Source organism: Pteropus medius, unplaced genomic scaffold (assembly GCF_902729225.1).
Source record: "Pteropus medius unplaced genomic scaffold, Ma_sr-lr_union100, whole genome shotgun sequence".
Lineage (NCBI taxonomy): Eukaryota > Metazoa > Chordata > Mammalia > Chiroptera > Pteropodidae > Pteropus > Pteropus medius.
Window position 1 is genome coordinate 4,112,625 of NW_024348242.1, and position 22,161 is coordinate 4,134,785.

Genomic DNA, 22,161 nt, shown 5'->3' on the forward strand with positions numbered 1-22,161 from the left:
CTGTGGATTCTCTCATCGGTCTGTGACTAACGTCCTGGGGGCGGTTCTCAACCTTTTCGTTATACCCCGACACTCATGAACCTGTGGAAGCAGTTATCCTGTTTAAAAACAACCAACCAAACGGAGAAACACGGGCGGACGGCCCTGTGTTGGGGATAGCTTTACACCTGTTTTAGAATCGTTTACGAAATCTGGCGCTTTATTGGCATTAATAACAGCGTGTTTGCAACACACTTTACAATTAAATGGGACTTAGATAGAAACCGCTCAGGTCTAGATGACAGCAGAGAATTCTCTAGGGCAAAAAAGACAAAGCCTCTTAGAGAGGTTTAAGGGGGAACTGAAATCTGGTCCAGTTAACAGTTCGACTCGCAGAATTCTGGGCAAACTGGCCTTTGCGCTAGTTTGCGTCTGCCGTGGTGGTGAACGTGCGGTCTTACTCCCGAGCGCCTAAAGCTTCCGTTTCGCTGTCAATGGTAGGGATAGGGGTGCAGCGATAGAGCAGTAATTTTAAAAGAGCCAAAAAAAAAAATGAAAAGGCAAGTTTAGGTTTAGGACAAAGAGAAAAAGAGAAGATAGTAGGCTAGGGAAGCTGGCTCGTTTTTTGTTTGTTTGTTTTTTCTTTTTAAGGCAAAGAAGGCCACAGATACTTCCTGCTGGGAAACAGCAGTATGAAAGAAGCCCACCCGTAGACCTTGTTAGGTTAAAGACAGGGTGCCAGAGAAGACACCTAGTAGGTGATAGCTAATTAAGACATTTTTATGCCTGGAAGCTGCTCGAGTGCATAGGGCGGTGGAGAATGCACATGGAGGAAAGTGGAAGTCGGGATTTTAAACAGGCGGCCGGGCGATGATAGTTACTAACAGTGGGAACATAGGGCACTGGAGTAAATGTCACGATAGCATGCAGATGAATGGCAGTACGTTATTTTTTCCTACTGCCCCCAAAAAGAATCGATCTGGTTTATACCACGAAACCCTGTGTTACGGAGGACGGCAGAGACACAGTGAGAAGTTGCGATCGTTTAGAACAGGGAAAATTATTCACCTAAGACAGAAACCAATATTGTGTTGTCAGCATACACAGCAGTTTTTTTCAAACTTAAAAATGCAGATTGGAGAATCCCACTATTATTGCAAATAGGGCCATTAACACTTATAATTGTATGCCAGCTATGATTTCAGATTGTCATGTCACACAGTTGTGATTTGGGCCAAGATCTCTGACATAGCAGAATCAGTATGGTAATTAAAACAAAAAAATATAGTTAACACACCTACACTTAATTAGTGGCATTTCTTTCAAGAACAGTTATCAGAGTTTCAGCCTCTGGCAACCATCATTATACTTCGTTTCTATGAATTTGATTCCTCTGGGTACCTTGTATAAGTGGAATTATACGATATTTGTTTTTTTGTGACTGGCTTGTTCCAATCAGCAGTAAGTCCTCAAGGTTCATACATGTTGTAGCCTGTGTCAGGATTTCCTTCCTTTTTAAGCCTGAATAGTATTCCATTTCATACATGTGCATGCACACGTGCACACACACGCATTATATACCACAGTTTGTTTATTCATCCCTTGATGGACACGTGGGCTGTTTCCACCTTTTGACTATTGTGAATAGCGCCGCTGTGAACATGGTGTGCAAAGATCTGTTCCTGTCTTGCTTATTAGTTCACTTAATATTTCTTAGAGATCTTTTCATATCATTATTTTCTCTGGATACAATATCAGGTTCATTGGGATGTATTTTCCTAAAACGGCATCCTGAGTCTTAGCTGACATCAGTTACATTTATATAATACTTTAAAGGGAAAGGATTTTATCTTCTAATCGTTTCATTTCAATTTGTGGTTTTTAGATGTGGCCAATTAGATAGCGCTTTGAGCGAAGCTACTAGTCGTGTGAGAACACTTGAAAATAAGAATAACTTACTAGAAATAGAAGTGGTAAGTATTCTACTTTTTGTTGTTTTTCTAGTGGCTTAATGTTAACTTCAGCCTTAAAAAAACAAAAACAAAAACAAAAAACTTAAGCCTTTTTATTAAGTGAACTTTAAAGACAGATTAATATTTTCATAAAAACACTGATTGTGTTTTTTGTCTTCTCCTTTAGAATGTCTTTTTAAGTAAATTTATATTTCGAGTGCTGCTGGCTTCATATGATACTATGAACTTCTACCCTTTAAAATTTTAATTTTTTTATTGGGATACAATTAGTATATCATAAAACTCACCCTTTTAAAGTATACAATTCAGTAGGTTTTAGTATATTCACAGACTTGTGCGTACATCACCCTGATCAATATTAGAACATGTTTCAGTCAAAAAGAAACCCCGAACTCCTCAGCCATCACCCCTGCACGCTTCCTTCTCCCCAGCAACCACTACTCCACTTTCTGTTGCTGTGGATTTGCCTGTTCTGGACATTTGATGCACACGGAATCATACAATATGGGACTCCTTGTGTCTGGCGTCTTTCACTTGATGTTTTCAAGGTTTATTATGTGTTGTAATGTGTGTCAGTATTTCATTCTTTTTTATGGACGAGTAATATTCCATTAAATAGATAGACCACATGTTATTTATCCATTCATCAAGTGATGGAGGTTTGGATAGTTTGCACTTTTTGGCTATTCTGAGCAACAGTGCTGTGAACGTTTGTACAAGATTTTATGTGGATATGTTTTCCATTTTCTTAGATACCTAACAGGAAATGCATAAACTTAAATACATAACTTTTTCTTCATGTCTTACCAAGTTTTATCCTTTTACCCGTAACCTCATATAAACTGTTTTGGTGGAAGGTGTCATTTATGTTCCATGCACCATTTCTTTGTCTTTGATGTTCTTTTAGTTACCTTTGTCTCCTCTTAAACCGTAAACTCCATGAAGTCAAGGACCTGTCTTTCGTATTAATCTTGTATTTCTAGCCACCCTCGTGCCTGGCACGTAGTGATTATTGAATGAATGTTAAAAGCATCCCATGCATCTGGAATCTTCATAGTAAGTGAGAGAGTAGAGTAAGAAATGCTTTTTTGTTCGTAAATATTAACGAGGGGGCAACAAATTCCAGCTGTACTTTTAGAGTCATTTCTCTAATAGCTATGGTTATTGATCCTTCATTAAGGTGATCTGCAGGTGGGCCCTAGACTCGTGACTTAATGATAATCTCGTGGAGCTAATTATTCTAGGAGCTTAATCATTCTTAGCCTCCATCCCAGAATATAACAAAATATTAAATTTATTGATTTCCATTCAGATGTTTCGTTTTATTGCTTTTCTGTTTTAACACCCCCAATTTATGAGCTGCTATTGAGACATCTTTTTTTTAATTAAAAACAATTTATTAGCCTTGTCTCTTTGATTTGTAGAGTGATTTCAGAGAACGCTTCAGTGCAGCCAGCAGTGCCTCCAAAATTCTGCAGGAACGAATCGAGGAAATGCGAACAAGTAATAAAGACAAAGACAATACCATCATTCGACTGAAATCTAGACTGCAGGATTTAGAGGCAGCGTTTGAGAACGCTTACAAACTCTCAGATGACAAAGACGCTAGACTAAAACAAGAAAACAAAATGTTTCAAGATGTAAGTGACAAGCAGTGGTAACCTAATGACATAGTTGGCCGAAAGTAGTTTTAGATATTGTACTTTTATAAGCTCTTACGTCTTTTTCCGTGTTTATTTTTGTTTTACATAATTTTGCTGTAGCTGCAAGTATATGGCCTCCCGATGGTGTCAGTTAGGTCTTATCTTGAAGCAGGAAGTCAGCTTTGAGAACTATGGTGTCACTCCCACACGTTTCTGTCTCCAGCAGGTCAGCTTTTGAGCTATCTTAGATCAACATCTGTGTGTCTGGCAGGGTAAAATGAACCAGATTTAGAACAGGTTTGATTGAATTTTTTCACTTCAGTCTAATTTCACTTAAAATTTGAATTTGTATAACATTGAAATTGGAGTAGGTTTCAGATTGTATATTTTTTCTAAGTTTTTCTTAATATCCTTTGTCATAGTACATAAAAAATCTAAAAGCGTTTTAGCCGTCGAAAGTTTCTTCCTGAAAGCTTTGATTCTTGTTGCTTTGGTGTTTAAAATTTTATTTTCATGACGATACTACACAGGAACGGTTAAAATAGTGAAATCTCAAATGAAAAATAGCAGTTGTCTCTACCTCGCCTTACCTTAGATTCTCTCCCCCTTGAAGCCATTACTTCCAGCTCTTCTATTTCTTCTAGCATTTTCCCCATGTTTCTAAATAGCAAACACGTCGTTTCCTCTTTCTTTTTGTGTCAGTTCAGACATTGCATGTTGATCCTTCTGCGCAAGGTCACAGCGTAGCTTCCGCACACCATCACCCCCAGAACAAACACTTCCCCCTCCTCCCAGTGTGGTTAGTATGTTAAATTTATTTAAAGAAGCGTGTTTTACATTTTAACAACTCGGTAATTGGAATGCATCTTTACACCAGTGTCGTATTTTAATTGGCAACAGCATTTTTTTCTCTTTTAGTAGTAAGTGAAGTAATGGTCTGATTTTTAGTTAACGGTGTCTTAGATTTGAAATGCGCTATATTGTCGTTTAGGTCGGTATTCGGCGTTGCTTACGTCTGCGTAAGTATCGTTCAGAGCTGAGCCGCCGTGTACCGTGATTACATTTCCTCTCTCACAGCTTTTCTTTTTCCTAGAATAGTGATGGCCCTGCGTATCTGCCTAGCTTCCCATACGCCTAGCACTTGCGCCCCACAGGTACCCTCCCGAGGCCCGACCCAAAGACGTCCTCAGACTTGTCTTTGCTTCTTTCCGTCACTGGATCTGTCACGTGTGGATCCTGTGCCTTCTCTCTCAGTTTAACTCTGTATGTCTCCTGAGAAAACGAATGCGTGAGAGACAAATTTTGGGACCTTCCGTATCTGAAAACTTTTATAGTTTCCAGTCACACTTTCCTTTTTAACAAAATACTTTAGTTTTTAGATGGTTTTATATTTAAGAAAAACTGAGACGATAATAGAGCGTTCCCGTGTGTCTGCACTGTTTTCTGTTATTAACATTCTACGTTAGTGTGGCACATTTGCCACAATGGATGAACCAAACTGATACATCAGCATTAAGTAAACTCCACACTTTCTACTCAAGTCCTTCGTCTTCACCTGATGTTCCTCCTATTCCAGGGTCCCGTCCAGGATATCATGTTACCGTTAGTCATCCTGGCTCCTTAGCTCCACTTGGCTGTTGACAGTTTCTTAGCCTTTTCTTATTTTTGATGACCCTGATGGTTCTGGGGAGCAGCGGTCAGGTCTTCTGCAGGGTGCCCCTTGGGGTTTGTCTGATGTTTTTCTCATGTTTGGATGGGGGTTACGGGTTATCAGGAAGAATCAGAGGCAAAGTGCCATTTTTGGTCCATCATTTCAATGAGTCCTATGTTTTTTATCCCTTTACAGACATTTTATTAAAGTTTCAGTATGCCATGTTTGGTTAGAACTTCACGTGGCTTCGATTATTACTGTTTACTCAGATATATTAGTAGTATAATTTTAATGTGTGTGAGTACATGAGCTGGTTTTTAAAGCTGCTTGTACTTTTTATTTCAACATAGTATCTGATTTACAGAAAGTTATAAAAATTATATAAAGAATTTCCATATACCCTTCACCTAGATTCTGAATGTGAATGTTTTACAGTATGTGCTTTATCATTGTCTACATAGAGATAAAAGATTTTTCTAAACTATTTGAGAGTAAGGAGTTTTAATGTACCTTTATCTGTAAATACTTTAAGTATTTTTCCTAAAAACAAAGATAGTCTTTTATATAACCAAAGCAAAATTTGAAATTAACATTAATAGTAGTCTTATTATTTATATACTTTATTCAGGTTTTGCAGATTATTTGTCTAGTGTTCTTTACACCAAAAGAAAAAACTGTTTCCCCCAGTTCAGGATCCAGGCCAGGATCGCAGGTTGCACTGAGTTGTCACATTTGTCTTGTCTCCTTTAATCTGGCGCAGTTCTGCAGCTTTTCCTTGTCTCTTATCACCTTGGAACTTTTCGAAGGTCATAGACTAGTTATTTTATAGAACTGTGCCTTCTGTTTTGCCACATGTGACTATTTAAGTGCACATTGGTTACAGTTAAATAAATATAAAACTCAGTTCCTCACTTGCACGGGCACATTTCGGGTGCTCGAGGGTCACATACCGTTCGTTTTTGTCGTGGTTATTGTTTTGATGCTTGCTCTGTCATAGTTTTGGCCGGGGAAAACATGTCTGGCCGGCTCCTGTGTCCTTCGACGTGTTTCTGTCATCCTTTGAGCACGTCCGAACTTCCTGGCACAGCAAGATGTTCTGGGCTCATCTTGTATTTTCGCAGCCCCAGCCCCAAATCAGTCGTTTTCCCAAGGAGTCCCGGTTCCTTTAAGTGGAACATGGTATTTAGAAATTAAGATCTGGGTATGTTCATTGCAACTGAGATGTCATTGTTTTTAATTATTCAAAAAAGAAAAAAACTCACCACAATTATTGACTTGCGTGGAGCAGCAAAGGCAAGCTAGGATGTTGTTTTCAGCCGAAATCACGTTAATGTTGTCAGCGGCGACACTGACTTTGTTTGCGTTTATCACTGCAGTTATTTTAAGCACGCAGGAGGGTAGAGAGAGTAACACGGACCTCGCACGTGCTAGCTATCTTAGATGCAGTCGAAACGCCATCTTCTGTCCCTCCCCTCCTGCCCTGCCGGTACCTGCGATGTCCAGTGTGCTCTTGGTTACCCCATGGCTTTCTTTTTGCTACGTGAGCATGTGTCCATAAACGATAGAGAGTAATTTTTGTAAGTTCTTAAAGCATATGTGACCTGTGTTGCACTGCACATACCGTGTCCTTTGCACCCTGTTCCTGCGATTTATCACGCTCGTACACGTAGCTTTTATTCATTTTTATTTAAATGTTTATATATGAAATATTTCCAGTGTATAAGGATATGAAGAATAATATTACAAACATGTGGACCCACCATCTAGCTTAAGAATTAAAAAACTGCGGATGCAGTTGAAGTCCCCCGTGTCCCCTTTGCTGATCACCTCTGCCCTCTTAGGAGTGACTGAGGTGAATGGTGTGTGTGCCATTCCGTGTCTGTCTTTGTATCGTGGCGTGTGTAGCTATGCGTAATTGGTGTCGTTTGTTTGGCACGTCGTAAAACCCTCTATAACTGCTATGTCCTGTGTTTACTGTTCTGCAGCTTTTTCCATTGTAAGTTTTACGCCAGAGATCCAGGGGGTGCTCATTTGTTTTCACCCCTGTGGGGTATCCCATTGTGTGCCTCTCCCACAGTTCACTTGTCCATGTTCCCGTCGCTGGTTTCTTTTTACGGCCGTTCAAGTGGCACTACCGTGAGCATCCTTGTACATGTCTCCCTGCGTAGCCGTGTTTTGGTACCTCTAAGGTGTCGCTCTGCGTACCAGAGCTGCAAGACAAACGACTCCCAAACTGGCCATGTTACGCCCGTGGACTCTGGCCTGGGAACTCGGACCGGGCACAGGAGGACAGCTTGTTTCTGCTCCGCAGTGTCCAGGGCCTCAGCTGGAAACAGCATTGGGCTGCGGGCTGCCTGTTGGTGCTGTCAACTGAGCTGTGGGCCACAGTCCTCTCCATGTGGCTAGTTCAGCTTCACAGCATGATGGCTCAGTATCAAGGAGCAGCACCCTGAAGGGGCGTCCTTAGCCGGAGTGCCTTTGTGACCTAGCCTTGGAAATCATACAGCGTCACTTCTGTTTGTTAAGCCGTCCCAAAGTCCCACCCAGGTTCAAGGTAAAAGATGCCACCTCTTGGGGCACAGCGAGGTTCTGGTGACAGCTGAGACTTACAATACTGAGTCTTCCTGTACATGACCGTGAACATGGTTTATATCTATTTAAATCTTTAAAAAAAAGCCTCTCGCCAAAGTATTATATTTTCTTTTATTGAGTCCTTTTACATCCAGTGTTAAGTTTGTCCACGTAGGTACTACATTCTAGTATTTATGTATGTCTAAATAATGATTTTATATTATTTCTTGTATTTTCAACATCCATAATTATTGTGGATGAAGATTTATGTCCTTCACATGTCTTTTGGCTGAGCATAGAATTCCGGGTGTGTATTTTCTTTCCATCAGAATTTCGAAGCCTTTGTCGCGTTGTTTTATGTTGCTGGCGAGATACCTGAGGACGGAGCCTTTTCCTTTCTCCCCCGGTCCCACGGCTTTTGTTTCTTCTCTTTTTCCACCATCTATTTTATGTTAAAAGCCCTGTGTGCGTAGATGGGGCTTATTTTCTGGTTCTGGTGGCCGTCGCAGCCCATCGTAAAGTGAAGCACCAGCCCTTCGGTTGGGGGACCTCTGGATGTGAATATGTAGAAGTCTTTTCCGGAGGCGGTTCAGTTTTCTCAGAGTCTCTGGTCTCTGTCTGGGCCCTGTCAGCCAGGCCTTGGAGGCAGAGGCCGAGGAGAGCCCAGGCGGTTTCTTTGAAGACTTTTCCTTGGTCATTTTCTCTTTTTATCCCTTCGCCTCCCTTTCTCTGTTACACTTGGGTTTCCAAGGTTGCATATTTCTCCCATGAATGCGGCCCATGGCCTGTTACCTGGCTGGACAGTTTCCTGCTGTATGGGACGGGGAAGGTCCTGGGTGCTGACCACTCTCTGAAGGACTGGCCAGTACCCTGTGGTCAGCCCTGTGCTCCACCCTGTCCACTGACCCTGCGATTCAGGCCTGAGTCTCAGGGTTTGAAGAGATCAACCTGCTCGCCATTGTCACCCCTTCTTCAGGCACCAAGCTGTAGCCTCCTCTGCCTTGCTCCTTGCTCGTCTTCATTTAAATCTTTCACCTGTTGCTGTTACCTCTTTTGTTTTCTCTTTAACGGTTTCATTGTGAATTTAGTGGATCTCAGGATAAAAAGAAAATTCTGTGATGAATCTGTCTTCTTTAACTGGAAGTCTCACATACATATTTTTAAATAAGTTACCTAATTATACTTTACTCTGTGGAACTAACTTAGCAAGAAGTGTAGTATGCAACAGTTCAGAAGACAACGATGCAAGTAAATTTTAATCTTTTATAAGACTGCTTAAAGGATATTGACTAGTACTTTTGCTTTTCTTTTTTTTGAAATATATTCAAACTTACAGAAAACTTGCAAGAACTGTGACATTCCTTTTACCTGGGATCACCAGTTAACATTTTGCCATATGTGCTTTATCATCCCCACCATATGTATGTGTTCACACATGCTTATCTTTATTTCTCCAACCATTGGAGAGTCAGTTGTAGACATCATGCCCCTTTACCCCTAATTTCCGGTATGTATTTCCTAAGAACAAGGGCCTTCTCTTACGTAGCCACAGAACAGTTATCAAAATACAGAAATCTGATAGTATCGTGATCCATACCCAAATTGCTCCTTTACGGCACTGTTTTCCCCAGGCCGGGATTCAGCCCAGGATCATGCTTTTATTTCCACTTATCTCTTCAGTTGCCTTTCATCTGAAACCGCGTCTTATCCTTTCTCCGTCGTGACATTGGCATTTTAAAATAGTTTAGGCATTTATTTTATAGAGTATCTTTCAGTTGCTGTTATAATGTTTAATTTTGTGATGCAATCCTTTGTTTTTCCTTGTAGCTTTTAGGAGAATATGAGTCCCTTGGAAAAGAACACGAGAGAGTGAAGGTAATAATGGCTCATCGTTCACATTCTGAACGTCCCGTGGGGGCTTCGCCCCTTCCTCGTCCCCGTCCACTCACTTGTCCTCTCTGTCAATATTCTTGTCTTCAAATATCCGCCCATTTAACTCACAGGTTTGTCGGTTTCGTTAATAAATTTTTATTGAGCGGCTATTGCATTTGAGGTGAGTTGAGATGAAGTTTTTGGAAGAGCGAGATACCATACAGATGTAAATGATTATTTAATACCCTTTAAGTGCAAAACTTTGGTTTTTTTAAAGCACTGGCTTTTTGTGGGCTTGAGCTTATTGATTATGTTTTTGAATTCTTAAAGCTCTGTCTGGAAGCTACATCTATTTGTGTTCAGTGAACCCACAATAATGTAAGTGGGGTCCGAATATTTCCGTTGCATAAAACACAGGGTTGAAATTACCTGGGTTGGTGAGGCGGCCTGCACAGCCAGGCAGCCAGGAGTTCTGGGCTCCAGGAGCCAGGCGTTGACATCTGAAATCTCACCATCGCAGGGGTTTGGCCATTTACTGAGGCTTTAGTCAAGTTTGTGGTTAAAATATGTCAGTTTTAACACTGGATTATTAGCAAAGCTAATATCGTACTTGATATCGTACTTTCCGAGTTCTTTGTAGCTCTCTCGTGTAGCCTTAGAGTAGTTTTCTATTATGCACTTGAATATTTGTCTTCTGTTCTCTGAATTTCCCCTTTATTTTCATAGGATACATTAAATACAACTGAGAACAAATTGCTTGATGCACAAACTGAGATTTCTGATTTGAAAAGGTAAAATGATTTGTCTTACTAATATGCAAATACCTCTAATTGTCCTTTTAGCATTTAAGTAAGTGTCTATATTGAAGGAGATGAAAAGAAAGTGGATTATTTTTTTGAGGACTTTTAAGCCCTTTGAGATTAGGTTTTATCCTAATCTTCCCTCATATAGAAATACATTTGATTTTAGCCAGGGTTTTTAAATGATTAGGATATGTTGGTGGTTGTGCCTGAGAGCTATGCATTTCCCCACACGTGTATTTTCTCAGCCGAGGTAAGATTTAAACGATGTTACACCATCGAAAAGAATTTTTAAGGAGCAGGTCTGGTTCACTGAGTTATTTTTATGCTCGAAAAAGAAAACTCCAAAAAGAAAACAGCGTTCACACCAGTTTTGTGGTCATTGCTTTCTGAAAGACCTGGTTTGGGGATCATATTCATGATCCGATTTGCTTCATTAGGTAAGAACAGAGTCATAAATGGTCCCGATGGCAGAATGGTCAGACGTCTCTAACTGGCTTCAGAAACGTACCGTTTTATATTTGGGGATCTTACTGCGCTGGTCAGGACGTCCCCTAGGGGAGAGGACGCAGCTGTGTGGCTTTGTTCAGTCTTTGCCATGACACATTCAGACCTAAGGACAGCTTCCTTACCAGCTTGGTGGAAAGACCTGTTAGAGCTGTTCTTTCTCGAACGTTCCTTGCAACAGGAACGTTCAGGGTGGTAAGAATTTAAGTTAAAAAGATAAGAGGAAGACGCATGCAAAGTTAACAAGAACAGAAGGAATGCAAGATATGCTCAGAACCATTAATTGGCCAGAGTACTTATTTTCTGTTGGTAAACTTGAAAATAGGCTTTTATCCTGAACATGGCACAAATTCGATGAGCTGCCTGTAGGTCGAGTTGTTGGGGATAATTTAGCCTTTGCATCTTTTAAAAATTAGGGTGTTCTTTTTAATAGCTCTGTTATTGGAAGTTAAGCCTGCTTCCTTTTCGTGAAAGTGTTACCTCTGTATATTTGTGAAATATATATACTTGTATATATTTTGTATGCATGAATATGTACATAGTAGCATTAAACATGTCAGCATTGCAATTTATTTAAGTACTCGAATTTTTTTTGTTTTTAGTTTATATATCGTATGTTTTGATCTGTAGTCAAATTAAATTTTTAAAGATTTTCTAGATTGAGTCCATTTGTTTCCTTTTCCTTCAGCGGTAGGGTATGAAGTGCCCCTCGGTAGAGTTCAGTGTCTTTGCCTTTCTCTATTCTCCCTGATTTTGTTCAGCTTTGTACAGTTAATGGTGGCATTTTACTGTGAAAAGGCTCGTGGACTTGCATCTCCTTTGTCACCCCTTTTCCAGAAGGGCCTGTTCCATAATTTGTAATTGAGCAATATTTTAAGTTTGTTGACATGTGCTTGAATTTATCTTACTCTTTTGATTCAGAACAGTTTCAAAACTGGAAGCTCAGGTCAAGCAAGCAGAGCACGAAAATAGGTTCGGCCTCCACCGTGACTCTGGAGCTGCCACGAGGGCCCCGCGTGCCACGTAAGTCGTGCCGCTTCGTCCCTGCAAGGCTGGAAATAGATGCGCCCTTCCGCCGAGCTCGACGCTCTGTGTCTGCCTCAGAATGTCAGGGCTGCGGTCCTCATGGCTTTAGCTGGGGGTCCTCATGGCTTTAGCACCCTACCCTCCCGGGCAGGGTGCTGCTGCCCCGGTGTCACAGGAACTCCTGTGCAGAGGACGAGCTGAGAGGAGGAAACAGAATCGGGTCGGTTTCTGGGTTTTTTGACTCTGCCCAGTGCTGTGACCTTAGGCAAATCACTTAATTTTTTGGACCTTGGTTTTATTTTCTGTAAGAACAAGGACACTGGGCCAGAACATCTCGAAAGGTCCTTTAGCTCTGAAATCCCAGAGATGATGTTCGCACGTTAGGTTGTACAGAGTTTTTGTTTAGTTTTTCAGAGTTAGCTTCACTATAATCTGAGACCTCTTGATGATACATTTACAAAATGAGTTTTTTGAAGTCAATTGGTGTTTATTATGATTTTAGTATAAAAAAGTATTAAAGAGTAGATCACAACTTCATGGTGACTAGAAAAAGATGATTCAGTTGCAAGTTTTAACCTAAGTCGTAACATGAGGAGCTTTCTCTAGATCTTTCTTAGTTAATCTTAGTAGAACATAGTGAATTATTTAAAGAAATAACGATGTAAGTAACTGAATTTGAACATTGAGAGACATCCAAAGGGAGGGCGGAGGCTGGGTCCAGGGAAGGCCTCCCGTGGAGGTGATGTGCAGGCAGAGGTGACGTGGGGAGAGTTGTTCGAGGGGGAGCTGTAGGGGGAGGGGGTGCGTCGGGCAGAGAGGCGGCCCTGCCGAGTCCTGAGGTGGGACCTGGCGTGGCGTGTTTGCAGAACCTGGAGGCCGGTGTGGCCTGTACGCCCGGGCAGGGCGCAGCCGCCCCGGCACACACTGCTTCATGAGCCATCGTCAGAGCTTCGGGTTTTACTCCCGAGCCCCCTGGGAAGCCTTGGAGGGCTTTCTGTAGTATAGCTCTGTCGTCTGCCATCTGTTTGTTTAACATACTACCATGAAGGGACGAAGAAAGGGAGGCACAGGGACCGGTGAGGCTACTGCAGGGCTGGGAGAGGGGGTGGTAGCTGCGGGTGGCCCTAGAAATGAGAGAGATTCTGGAGGTAGGGTCCACAGGACACGCAGGCGAGAAGAGGAGCTGTCAGGTAAGTCCTCCGTTTCTGTCTTGAATAGCTAAGGGTGCTGCGTTTCGAACTAGGGAAGAGATGGGAAGAGCAGACAATGGGGTAAATTTCAGAGTTTTCATCTTGGATATTTTAACTTGAGACCCATGTGACTTCTAAGCGGAAATCAAGCAGGCAGTTATAAATTTGCGTTTGGAGCTCAGAAATAAGGCCTTAGGCTGGAGTTACCACTTTGGAGTTGTCTTTCTAGGTAGTGCTTAAAGCTGTAGGACGGAAGGCTGTTTAGTGAGAAGGGGGTCCAGGATCAAGCGCTGGAGAACACTGGCGTTTCCATGTCGAGAAGAGGAGGAGTTGGTAGAGGACCCTGAGGACAAGCTGCCAGGAAACTCCGAGGCGACCTGGAGCGGTCACGGGCGCCGACCGCTGCTGAGCAGGGAGGGTGGAGCCGGGGGTTCTCGAGGCCCCGAGCACAGTGCGGGTGCGGTGACACATGTGGACCCCAGTGGGGAGTCTGATGGAGAATGAAGGAGAACAGCCTCAGTGTGACATGTTCACGCGTGGCCCTGCGGAGTGTTGCAGTGCATACGCCACAGCGGGGTCGGGGAACCACAGCCCCCAGGCCAGGTCTAGCCTACCGCCTCTTCTCGTAAGTCCCGTGAGCCAAGACTTGTTTTTAAATGTCTGAAAAAATTTTTAATATTTCATGACATGTGAAAATTACATGAAACTCAGATTTCGGTGTCCATAAATAAAGCTGTATTGGGACACAGCCAAGCTTATCCATTCACATAGTGTCTGTAGCCGCCTTGCACTGCAGTGGCAAAGTGGAAGAGCTGCGACAGACTGTCCGGCGCAGAAAACCTGAAATATTTACTATCTGGCTCTTCACAGGAAAAATTTGCCAACCCCTGAACTAGACTGGCAGCATGGTTTAATTTTAAAAACACGATATGGAGCAACAACAAAAAATAAGCGCAGGAGGAATAGGATACTATTTATATTGACTTCAGCATGTGACATGGTTCTACATGTTTTATGGGTTCATACAGATGTCGTAAAAGTATAAAAAGATGCAGGGAACACAGCATAAATTGAGTATAAATGGTAGCTTTGGGGGAGAATGACATTGCAGAGGTACACAGGGGACCTCAGCTGCATCTGTAGTGTTCCACTCTTGAAAAATCCAAAGGATATATATCAAAGGATCAGGATTTTATAAAGCAGGATGGTTGGTGTGTGAGTCTTATCTGTAGTCTGTGCATGCTTGAAACATCTCCTACTTTTACAGTGAATAGGGACCAATAAAGGAATATAAAGAACAACTACCGATCGATAAGAAAAAGGCAACTTCCTCAATAGAAAAGTGATAGAAGAATGTGAACAGGCAGTTCACAGACAAAGAAACCTAAATGGCTAATAAAAATGAAAAGGTGCTCATTTCACTAGTAATCATCAACATGCAAATTAAAACAGTAGCGGGAGATCACTCATGTCATTAGACATGCCAGACTCGAATCGAATCATTGTAAGTTTGGCAAAGATGTGAAGAAACAGGAACTCTCGAACTCGGTTGGACTGCAGACTGGAGAGCGATTTGGCAGCCTCAGTGACACTGCAGACCACACACCCAGAGTCCACGGTCCACTGGTAGACAGTGACCTGAGAGATTCTCCCACAGTTCACGGCAGCGCGGCTGAAGGGCGGTGGGTTAGAACGAAACGTCCCCAGCCAGAGCATAGAGACCGTGTGCTGTCAGCATGCTGTGGGGAGATGGCAGACACGCTGGCGCGCGACGTGTTCACAGGGATAAACCTCAACCGCGACGATGAGTAGGAAAAGCATTAAAAGGATGTGTACGTCGTGCCCTTTTTGTAATTAAAAAAAACGTAATTTTATGTCTTCCGATGAGAAACAAATAGGGCAAGATGTTAAGACAGTACGAGTGAGTGCTCGGTTAGTATTCTTTGTAATTCCTTAAGAATGTTTGAAATGTTTCTTAAAAATGGGAAATGAGTGACGGGGTTGACATGACGATGGTTAAGAGAGGCAGCTCTTAGCGAGCTGGCTGTGGAAGGAGCGGCGGTGGGGGCGGGGTGGGCTCGGTTCCTGTCCCCTCTCTGAGGGCATCGCGAGGCTGTGTCCTGAGGTCAGGTCAGGTCTGGGCTGAGAGGTTTGAGGAGAGCGAGGAGTTGTCAGTTGCTGAGTACAGAAGGGGTGTTGCCAGCAGTGTTGGGTGTCCACCTGCTTTTGCAGTGACACCCCAATCTGCATGGCTGAGTGACTGTTTTTTTAGCAGAGCTCATTTGTAGGAGTAGAGACACTAAGAGTGAGGTCGCTATGGTCACCAGGCTCGGGCTTCGCTGCCAGTCAGGTGTGACAGTGGGCCGGGAAGGGGGCAGGGCGGTGAGTGCCCGTCACCGGGAGAGCACACCCAGGCGGGCAGAGGAGGAACTGGTAATGCAAAGGAGGGTGATCCATGGAAAGTGGGGGGGGGGCACACAGGCCTTGGGGACCACGTGCTGTGGTCATGCGTGAGCACAGTGCCCGAAGAATCTGGAGTACCAGTTTCTTGAGCGGTGCATGCCCTGCTCACGACAAAGCCCAGTGAGTGTCCTTCGAGGGAGGCGACCAAGGAGGAAGGGTCAGGTCACTAGAGAGAGGTCCAGGCTGGCTCTGACGAGTGGACGCTGGCACTGCCCAGTGTGAGGGCGGGGTGGCTGTGGAGGTGAGCCGGGGTCTCGGCTGTAGTTGCTAGCCGCCTGGGGCATGGTCCTGTGAGCCCCAGCCGAGCAGGGTGTGCCTAAGGACGAGGTGAGGGACAGAGTCTGGGACAGGCCATTCACTACCGTAGTGCCTGTCGCCCCATGCGCTTGTTTAAATGAACTCATATTTGAAAATTGGTTCTTCAGTCTCAGCAGGCATATTTCTGGGGTTCAGTGGCAGTGTGTGACATGTGGCTGCTGTATTGGGCTGTCCAGATAGCTTCTGTTTGGGCAGAAAGTTCTGTCAACAGTGCGGGTCTGGGGGCCAGAAGGCGCTCTTTTGCTCCTGCCCTAAGCCGTGGTGGGGGGGCAGGTGTGAGGTGCCCCAGCGGGGCGTTGGGGTGTTCAGGGCTGTGGATGTGTGAGTACCTGAATCTTGACTGAGATTCGGGAGCATCAGAAGTAAAACAGAAACGTAAAACAACAATTCAGTTTAATCTTAAGACCGTACTACAGCATTCATATATCTAAAGTAAGATTGCGATATGCAGTGTTCATTTACTGTGCGTATGTACAAGCGTTTCAGAGCAGGTCATTTTCAGCGCGTGCTCAGTTAAGTTGAAGCCCAAACCTCGTAACGCCTCCGAACTGTCCCCGCTCGCACAGCACGCTGGCAACCTCGGACGTCAGCAGGAGGAAGTGGCTGATACCAGGAGCGGAGTACTCCATCTTCACTGGCCAGCCTTTGGACATCCAGGACAGGAGAGTGGGTCACCAGCTGGAGGAAACCTGTGTTTCTGGGTGAGATAACTGTCACAGAAATTTTATTTAGGAAGCGTTATGTTTTTTTAGAGATCGCAATTGCCATTAAATGGTCAGAAAGGTATAAGGAACCGGCTTCTTGTTTCTGCAGTATCCTAATTTTAAAGACCTGAGTTTAGGGGACTTCACTTTCGTAGGCCGTGTAGAGCTTCCTGGCTCGTGTTCCTGGCCCAGTGGTGTGCCACACACGGGCTTCGAGAAGCCGACCTTCTCCCCCTCCAGATGCCCCAAGCCCCCACGAGTGACCATATCCGTTTACACCAGGGCGCTGTATGTAAAGATGACGTTTCTGTATGTGTGTGAAAAGGCTGGGAAACGCTGGCTAGCATGCGCAGGTTCACTTTTAATTTATTTCCATTGTGAAGCATACGCGTTCACTGCGGAGTGTAATAGTCAGCTCACGTTATTCCCCCGGCAATCCCCGAGAACTGCGTGGCTTCATTCAGGCTGCTGTGACACGTGCTAGTAGACTGGGCGACTTAAACAGTTCATTTCCCGCAGTTCTAGAGGCTGAGTCGAGGTCAGGGAGCCGGCACGGTCGGGTGTTGGCCAAGGCCCTCTCCTGGCCACGCCCTCACGTGGCCTTTTCTCGGGCCTGCTGCGGAGAGATCCCGGGTCTCTTCCTCTTTTCAGCAGGGCACTAATCCCACCGTGGGGGCTCCACCCTCTTGATCTCGTCTGAACCCAGTCACCCCACAAAGGCCCCACCTCCGAACACCATCTCATCAAGGACTGGGGCTTCGATGTCTGAGTTTGCAGGCGGGACGCAGATGTTCAGTCCACAGCACCGTGTGTCTTATAATTATTCTTCAAGGTACCGCTCTCCCCCGGAGAAGGATCCCGCACCTGGAAGTTCACCGACAAACGCACTGGTAAAGAAACAGAGAGAGACTTCAGAAACACCCGTCATGAGGGCTTTAAAAGAACTCGACGGAGAAAAAATGTTTAAAAGTTGGGGCACACAGACAGAGAAAGAGGACACTTCAAACAGTAAGTACTTTATCCCTTACTCGATATATAGATATGGATTGCAGAGATACCTTCCCCTTTCCCACGACTTATATTACCTTCTTTAAAATGATATTCCTCAGGTAATGAAATAAGTTTGTTCCTGCTGCTTCAGCCCCATTTCATAGGTAATCATCCCCTAGTTAATAATTGATCACATCATAGCATAACACATACCTTTTATATAAAGCAAATTACACGTTATATTGTGGTTATTACAGATTTATGTGACATTCTTAAGGATATTTACAAACTTTTTATTTCAGTTTGTCACCTCAAAAAGTTATGACAGACATTTGGTGTTCGTGAACTAAGGCGTAGTATTTCCCCTCTCCCCTGCTTGGTCACTGAGCATCCATCCCTAGGGCGAGAAGTATCCTTGATACGTTTTTTCACAGGTCCAGGTGCTCGCATCTCCTCCTCGTGCCCTCCCGGCTCCCTGGGGCGGGCTGCTAGTGACACCGTTAACATCTCTGGTGTGGCATCTCCAAAGCAGTCTCCATCTCCTAGGAAATAAATTAGTGACCTTCTTTCTCAAAATAAACTCTCTTGAAAAATCGCCTTGAATGCCAGTTGTAAACAGGGAACCAAAATGAATGCATTAGAAACTCCCGCATTTTTCTTCATCAAGCATTTTTTATCGTTATAATATGGCACATTTGCAAATAGTCATTATAACGTAAACGGTGAGGAGAATTGCTTCCTTGTTGTAACCATCTGTTAATAAAGGCGTGTAATTGAAGCTAGGTTTATCTCGTTTGATTTTTTTTTTTTTATGTTTGCCTCATAGAATTAGTGAATCCTCGACAAACTGAGACATCTGTCAATGCAAGTCGGTCCCCAGAGAAATGTGCCCAACAAAGACAAAAGAGATTTAATTCGGCTTCACAGAGATCATCATCTCTACCTCCTTCAAATCGTAAAGCAAGCACTCCAAGTAAGAGTTAGATGTCTTATCTCTTGGCTCAAGGAGTGACATTCATGCCTCACACAGACATTTTCCGTCTCCCTCCCAGCCCACTAGCACCTAGTACAGGGTCCCCAAATATGATCTTTTTAAATAATAGCACCATCTGATTGCACAGATATTAGAACTGAAGAAACGATCAGTTTATTGAGTTTGCGTGTCCAGCAGTTTTCTGCAACTAGTATTGCTTCAGCTTCTGAGACAGTGGACAACTGTGTAATTAAACGTTAGTTCAAACATTAAGCTAGCCTGTTAGAAGATGCTTCTTTTCGTGTGTTTGCCTCGGGTTACTCAGCAGTAGTCACCTTTTCCTTAGGCAGTTATGGTTTTGATCATAACTTAAAATCCAAAGTTCGAACATCGGGTTTCTGTATCCTCAGTTTTTGTGTTCCTGACAGCTGGGAGGGTCCTGTATGACTGTGCTGTGGGCATGTTCGCCAGTTTCCAGCCGACTTCTCAAATCCTGAAAAACCAGTTTTGAGTCAGAGCGCTGAAATTAGTCTGATATACTAAAATGTTGACAGTGGGTCCCTCTAGATGTTAGGATTAGGAATTATTTTATTTTTTATACTCTTATTTATCTTTCAAAAAGTTTAAATGAAATTGTATTTATTATAAAGTTAGGAAAAAGTACCGGAAAAGAAAGTATATGTTCTGCTAATGGAACACGTATATTATGTAGAAGGAAAAGAATATTTCCTCTTTGTTTTCTTCTGTAGCAAAAAGAGAGATTATGTTAACACCGGTGACTGTGGCTTATAGTCCAAAGCGGTCCCCTAAAGAAAATTTGTCTCCAGGATTCAGTCATCTACTTAGCAAAAATGAAAATCCGAGTCGGTAAGTTCTCCAAAACTGTAGAATAAAATATACATATTATTGGTTTTTAAAAAAATGTCACCTATGCCTCTAGCCATCACTAATTATTTAGTTGTCAGGAACTCTGGATATAAATTACTTAAATAGAGGCCATACTAAAAACTAAAAAATACTGTATGTAATACATGAAAATAGTTTTTAAGTATGTAAACTGGCTACTACTAAATTTAAATGCCATCTCAGAACCCCTCCAGTTTTCGGATGTAGAACGGTAATTTTTTGTTTTCCTGGAAAGGTTTATGATACAGGGAAAGTTTTGAGCCATTTGTACAAGAAGGTGGGCCGTCCCGGGACGGCCCCGGCACGAAGCGTAAGTCTAGCCGTGCTGCCGAGACAGTGGTCCTGCCACGCGGCCACCGCCTGCTGTCGTGGGGAGACTCCCGACTCCGGTCACCCAGCCCCTTCGGGCTCTGGGAGAAACTGAGCACGTCGAACCTCAGTTTCCTCTTGTGAAATGGGGATGATAACGCCCCACATACTCCCTGAGGTGGTCTTGAAGAGATTCTGCACAGTGGACGCTTTAAGTCCCTGTATGAAGCTCTAATTTTACGTGAGAAAATTTAAATTTCAGTTTTAGAAAATTATATGACCAGCTTTCTTTCTTAAAAAAAAAAAAATAGGTGAGTGTGTGAGTTCACTGGGCGCCAGCTCGTCTTTCTAGTGGCGATAGGGAAAATCAGTTAACATTTTTTTTCTCACAAGTGACTTGCTTCATTCAATAGATTTGATATACTTTTGGATGATTTAGATACTGTTCCTGTGTCTACGCTACAACGCGCCAACCCAAGGAAACAACTCCAGTTCCTCCCTCTAGATGATGCGGAAGGTATCTTTTCCTAAAAAATTGTTAGTTACGGTTTTTAGTTATTCATTTTGCGAGTCTTGTGTATTTTCGTGGTCCTAAGTTTAGAATATCCCATACTTTAGTATTTTTTCTACCCAAAGGCTTCTAAAAATACGTGTTCGCGACGCTCACGTTGTGGTCGGTGTTGATACCCTCACTGAACAGCTAGGAAACGGAGGTCCCGGAATGGTGACCTTGGCTACCAGGGCCATGCTGCTGTTTTTCTCTGCATTGTTCTATAAATTTTATGCAACTTAGGTTTTGGGTAATATTTTTCTTTTTTCTCACTTATACTTTCAGTTTGGAATAAAGTTATAATGCATATGAAATCACTTGGGTAGGCCCTAAAATTTAACTCTTTAGTGTTGGTATAAATATGTTTCATTTTTAAACTCTTTTTTTTGCTTTACGTTTACTTAAAATTCGTTTAAGTTTGTAGAAAGTTTGATATGCTCATTTAAGGAAGTCGTGAAGGTTGTTGAACTGAGGGCAGAGCTTTTAGAAATTCTGCGGAGAAGTCACTGCGTAAATATGATCGATTATTGTATCTGTTTTCATTGCATGTTTTGCCCATGTCACAGCTATTTCCAGAAAGTGAAGTTGGGTACTGTGTTTAGTATATAGACACTCTATTAGAGAAATTGGTAAGAAATAAATTTCTTTTCTCTCCAGCAGAAAAAAAATATTCAGAGAAAGCCACCGACGTCCATGCTGATCATAACTCCTCCCCCGAACCGTTGCCAAACAGGGCGAAGACCTTCTCTGTGAGACCCGCCAGCCATGAGCCGTGGAAGCCTGCCCCGGGCGCACAGCACGGCCACGACTTTGAATATACCGCCAAAATCAGGACCCTAGCCGAAACGGAACGGTTTTTTGATGAACTTACAAAAGAAAAAGACCAGGTAAAAACAACAAAACAGTTTGTAGATCTTTTTCCAAACTTGACACTTATGTCTAAGGAGCCGTCGGAAAGGAGTTACCGCAAATTTCACACCGAAGCTGCACTAGCAGCGTGCGTGAGCCGAGCTGTCGTTACCAATTCTGACAGAGGGAACTTATGGGAAGACGGGATGGACAAGAAAATACTAGGCTGAAGTCTTTTCTTTCCATTCTGTATTATAAACCTCGCTGCCAGTAATTAGAGTTCTTCTATTTTTATTTAAACTGTTTTTGTGTTAACAGATTGAGGCAGCGCTAAGTCGAATGCCTTCTACTGGAGGACGAATCACTTTGCAGACAAGATTAAATCAGGTGAAATGTCTTAGCTCGAATCTATTTTAGAGGCTTGATGCTAGGCAGTGCCCCATTTATCCAAGATGACTTTTTAAAATCACAGTTTTTAGGCACACCGAAGCAATCAGTCAAAACTTAGCTTTTACAAGAAGTATTTGGTGCTTATATCATATTTTGTCACTGCATGCTAGCTTTCAGGAATAAAAACTGATTTCGCCTTTATACTTCAAGAAAATGGTGTTCGTGCCATGATTTTCAAGAAACTAACTTGGGAGCAAATGGCAATACGCCTTTTAACAGATTTTATGTTGTTAAGCCAGTGCTCTCACATTAAATCTCCCATTTTGTGTTTTTCCCCCTCCAGTCTGTAATTTGTTTCTGAATCCCTTTGTAGTTAGTAAATGTAGAACAGTTGCATTTTGCATCTGGAATAGCGGTAGACGTCAAAGAAAGGGAAAGATACGGCTCCGGCTCCGTCGTCGGGCAGGAGATGGTGCAGGCGATATGGCCCCGTGCGT

At 43.1% G+C, this 22,161-nt stretch overlaps 1 protein-coding gene across 8 annotated transcripts in view; it reads left to right on the plus strand.

Moving 5' to 3' along the window:
• MPHOSPH9 (M-phase phosphoprotein 9) overlaps positions 1-22,161 on the plus strand; it is a 48,181-nt gene that overhangs the window by 20,436 nt on the left and 5,584 nt on the right. For 5 of the 8 annotated variants that reach the window (XM_039879290.1, XM_039879294.1, XM_039879296.1 and 2 more), the window contains 12 exons: positions 1,865-1,952; positions 3,377-3,592; positions 9,645-9,692; positions 10,416-10,480; positions 11,918-12,019; positions 16,560-16,694; positions 17,530-17,705; positions 18,514-18,660; positions 19,410-19,527; positions 20,289-20,392; positions 21,083-21,312; positions 21,593-21,661. In XM_039879290.1, the coding sequence (XP_039735224.1) occupies positions 1,865-1,952; positions 3,377-3,592; positions 9,645-9,692; positions 10,416-10,480; positions 11,918-12,019; positions 16,560-16,694; positions 17,530-17,705; positions 18,514-18,660; positions 19,410-19,527; positions 20,289-20,392; positions 21,083-21,312; positions 21,593-21,661 (1,498 nt within the window). Of the gene's footprint in view, positions 1-1,864; positions 1,953-3,376; positions 3,593-9,644; positions 9,693-10,415; positions 10,481-11,917; positions 12,020-16,559; positions 16,695-17,529; positions 17,706-18,513; positions 18,661-19,409; positions 19,528-20,288; positions 20,393-21,082; positions 21,313-21,592; positions 21,662-22,161 lie in introns of those variants that run through there. The other 3 variants (XM_039879292.1, XM_039879293.1, XM_039879295.1) reach the window with 3 other exon arrangements.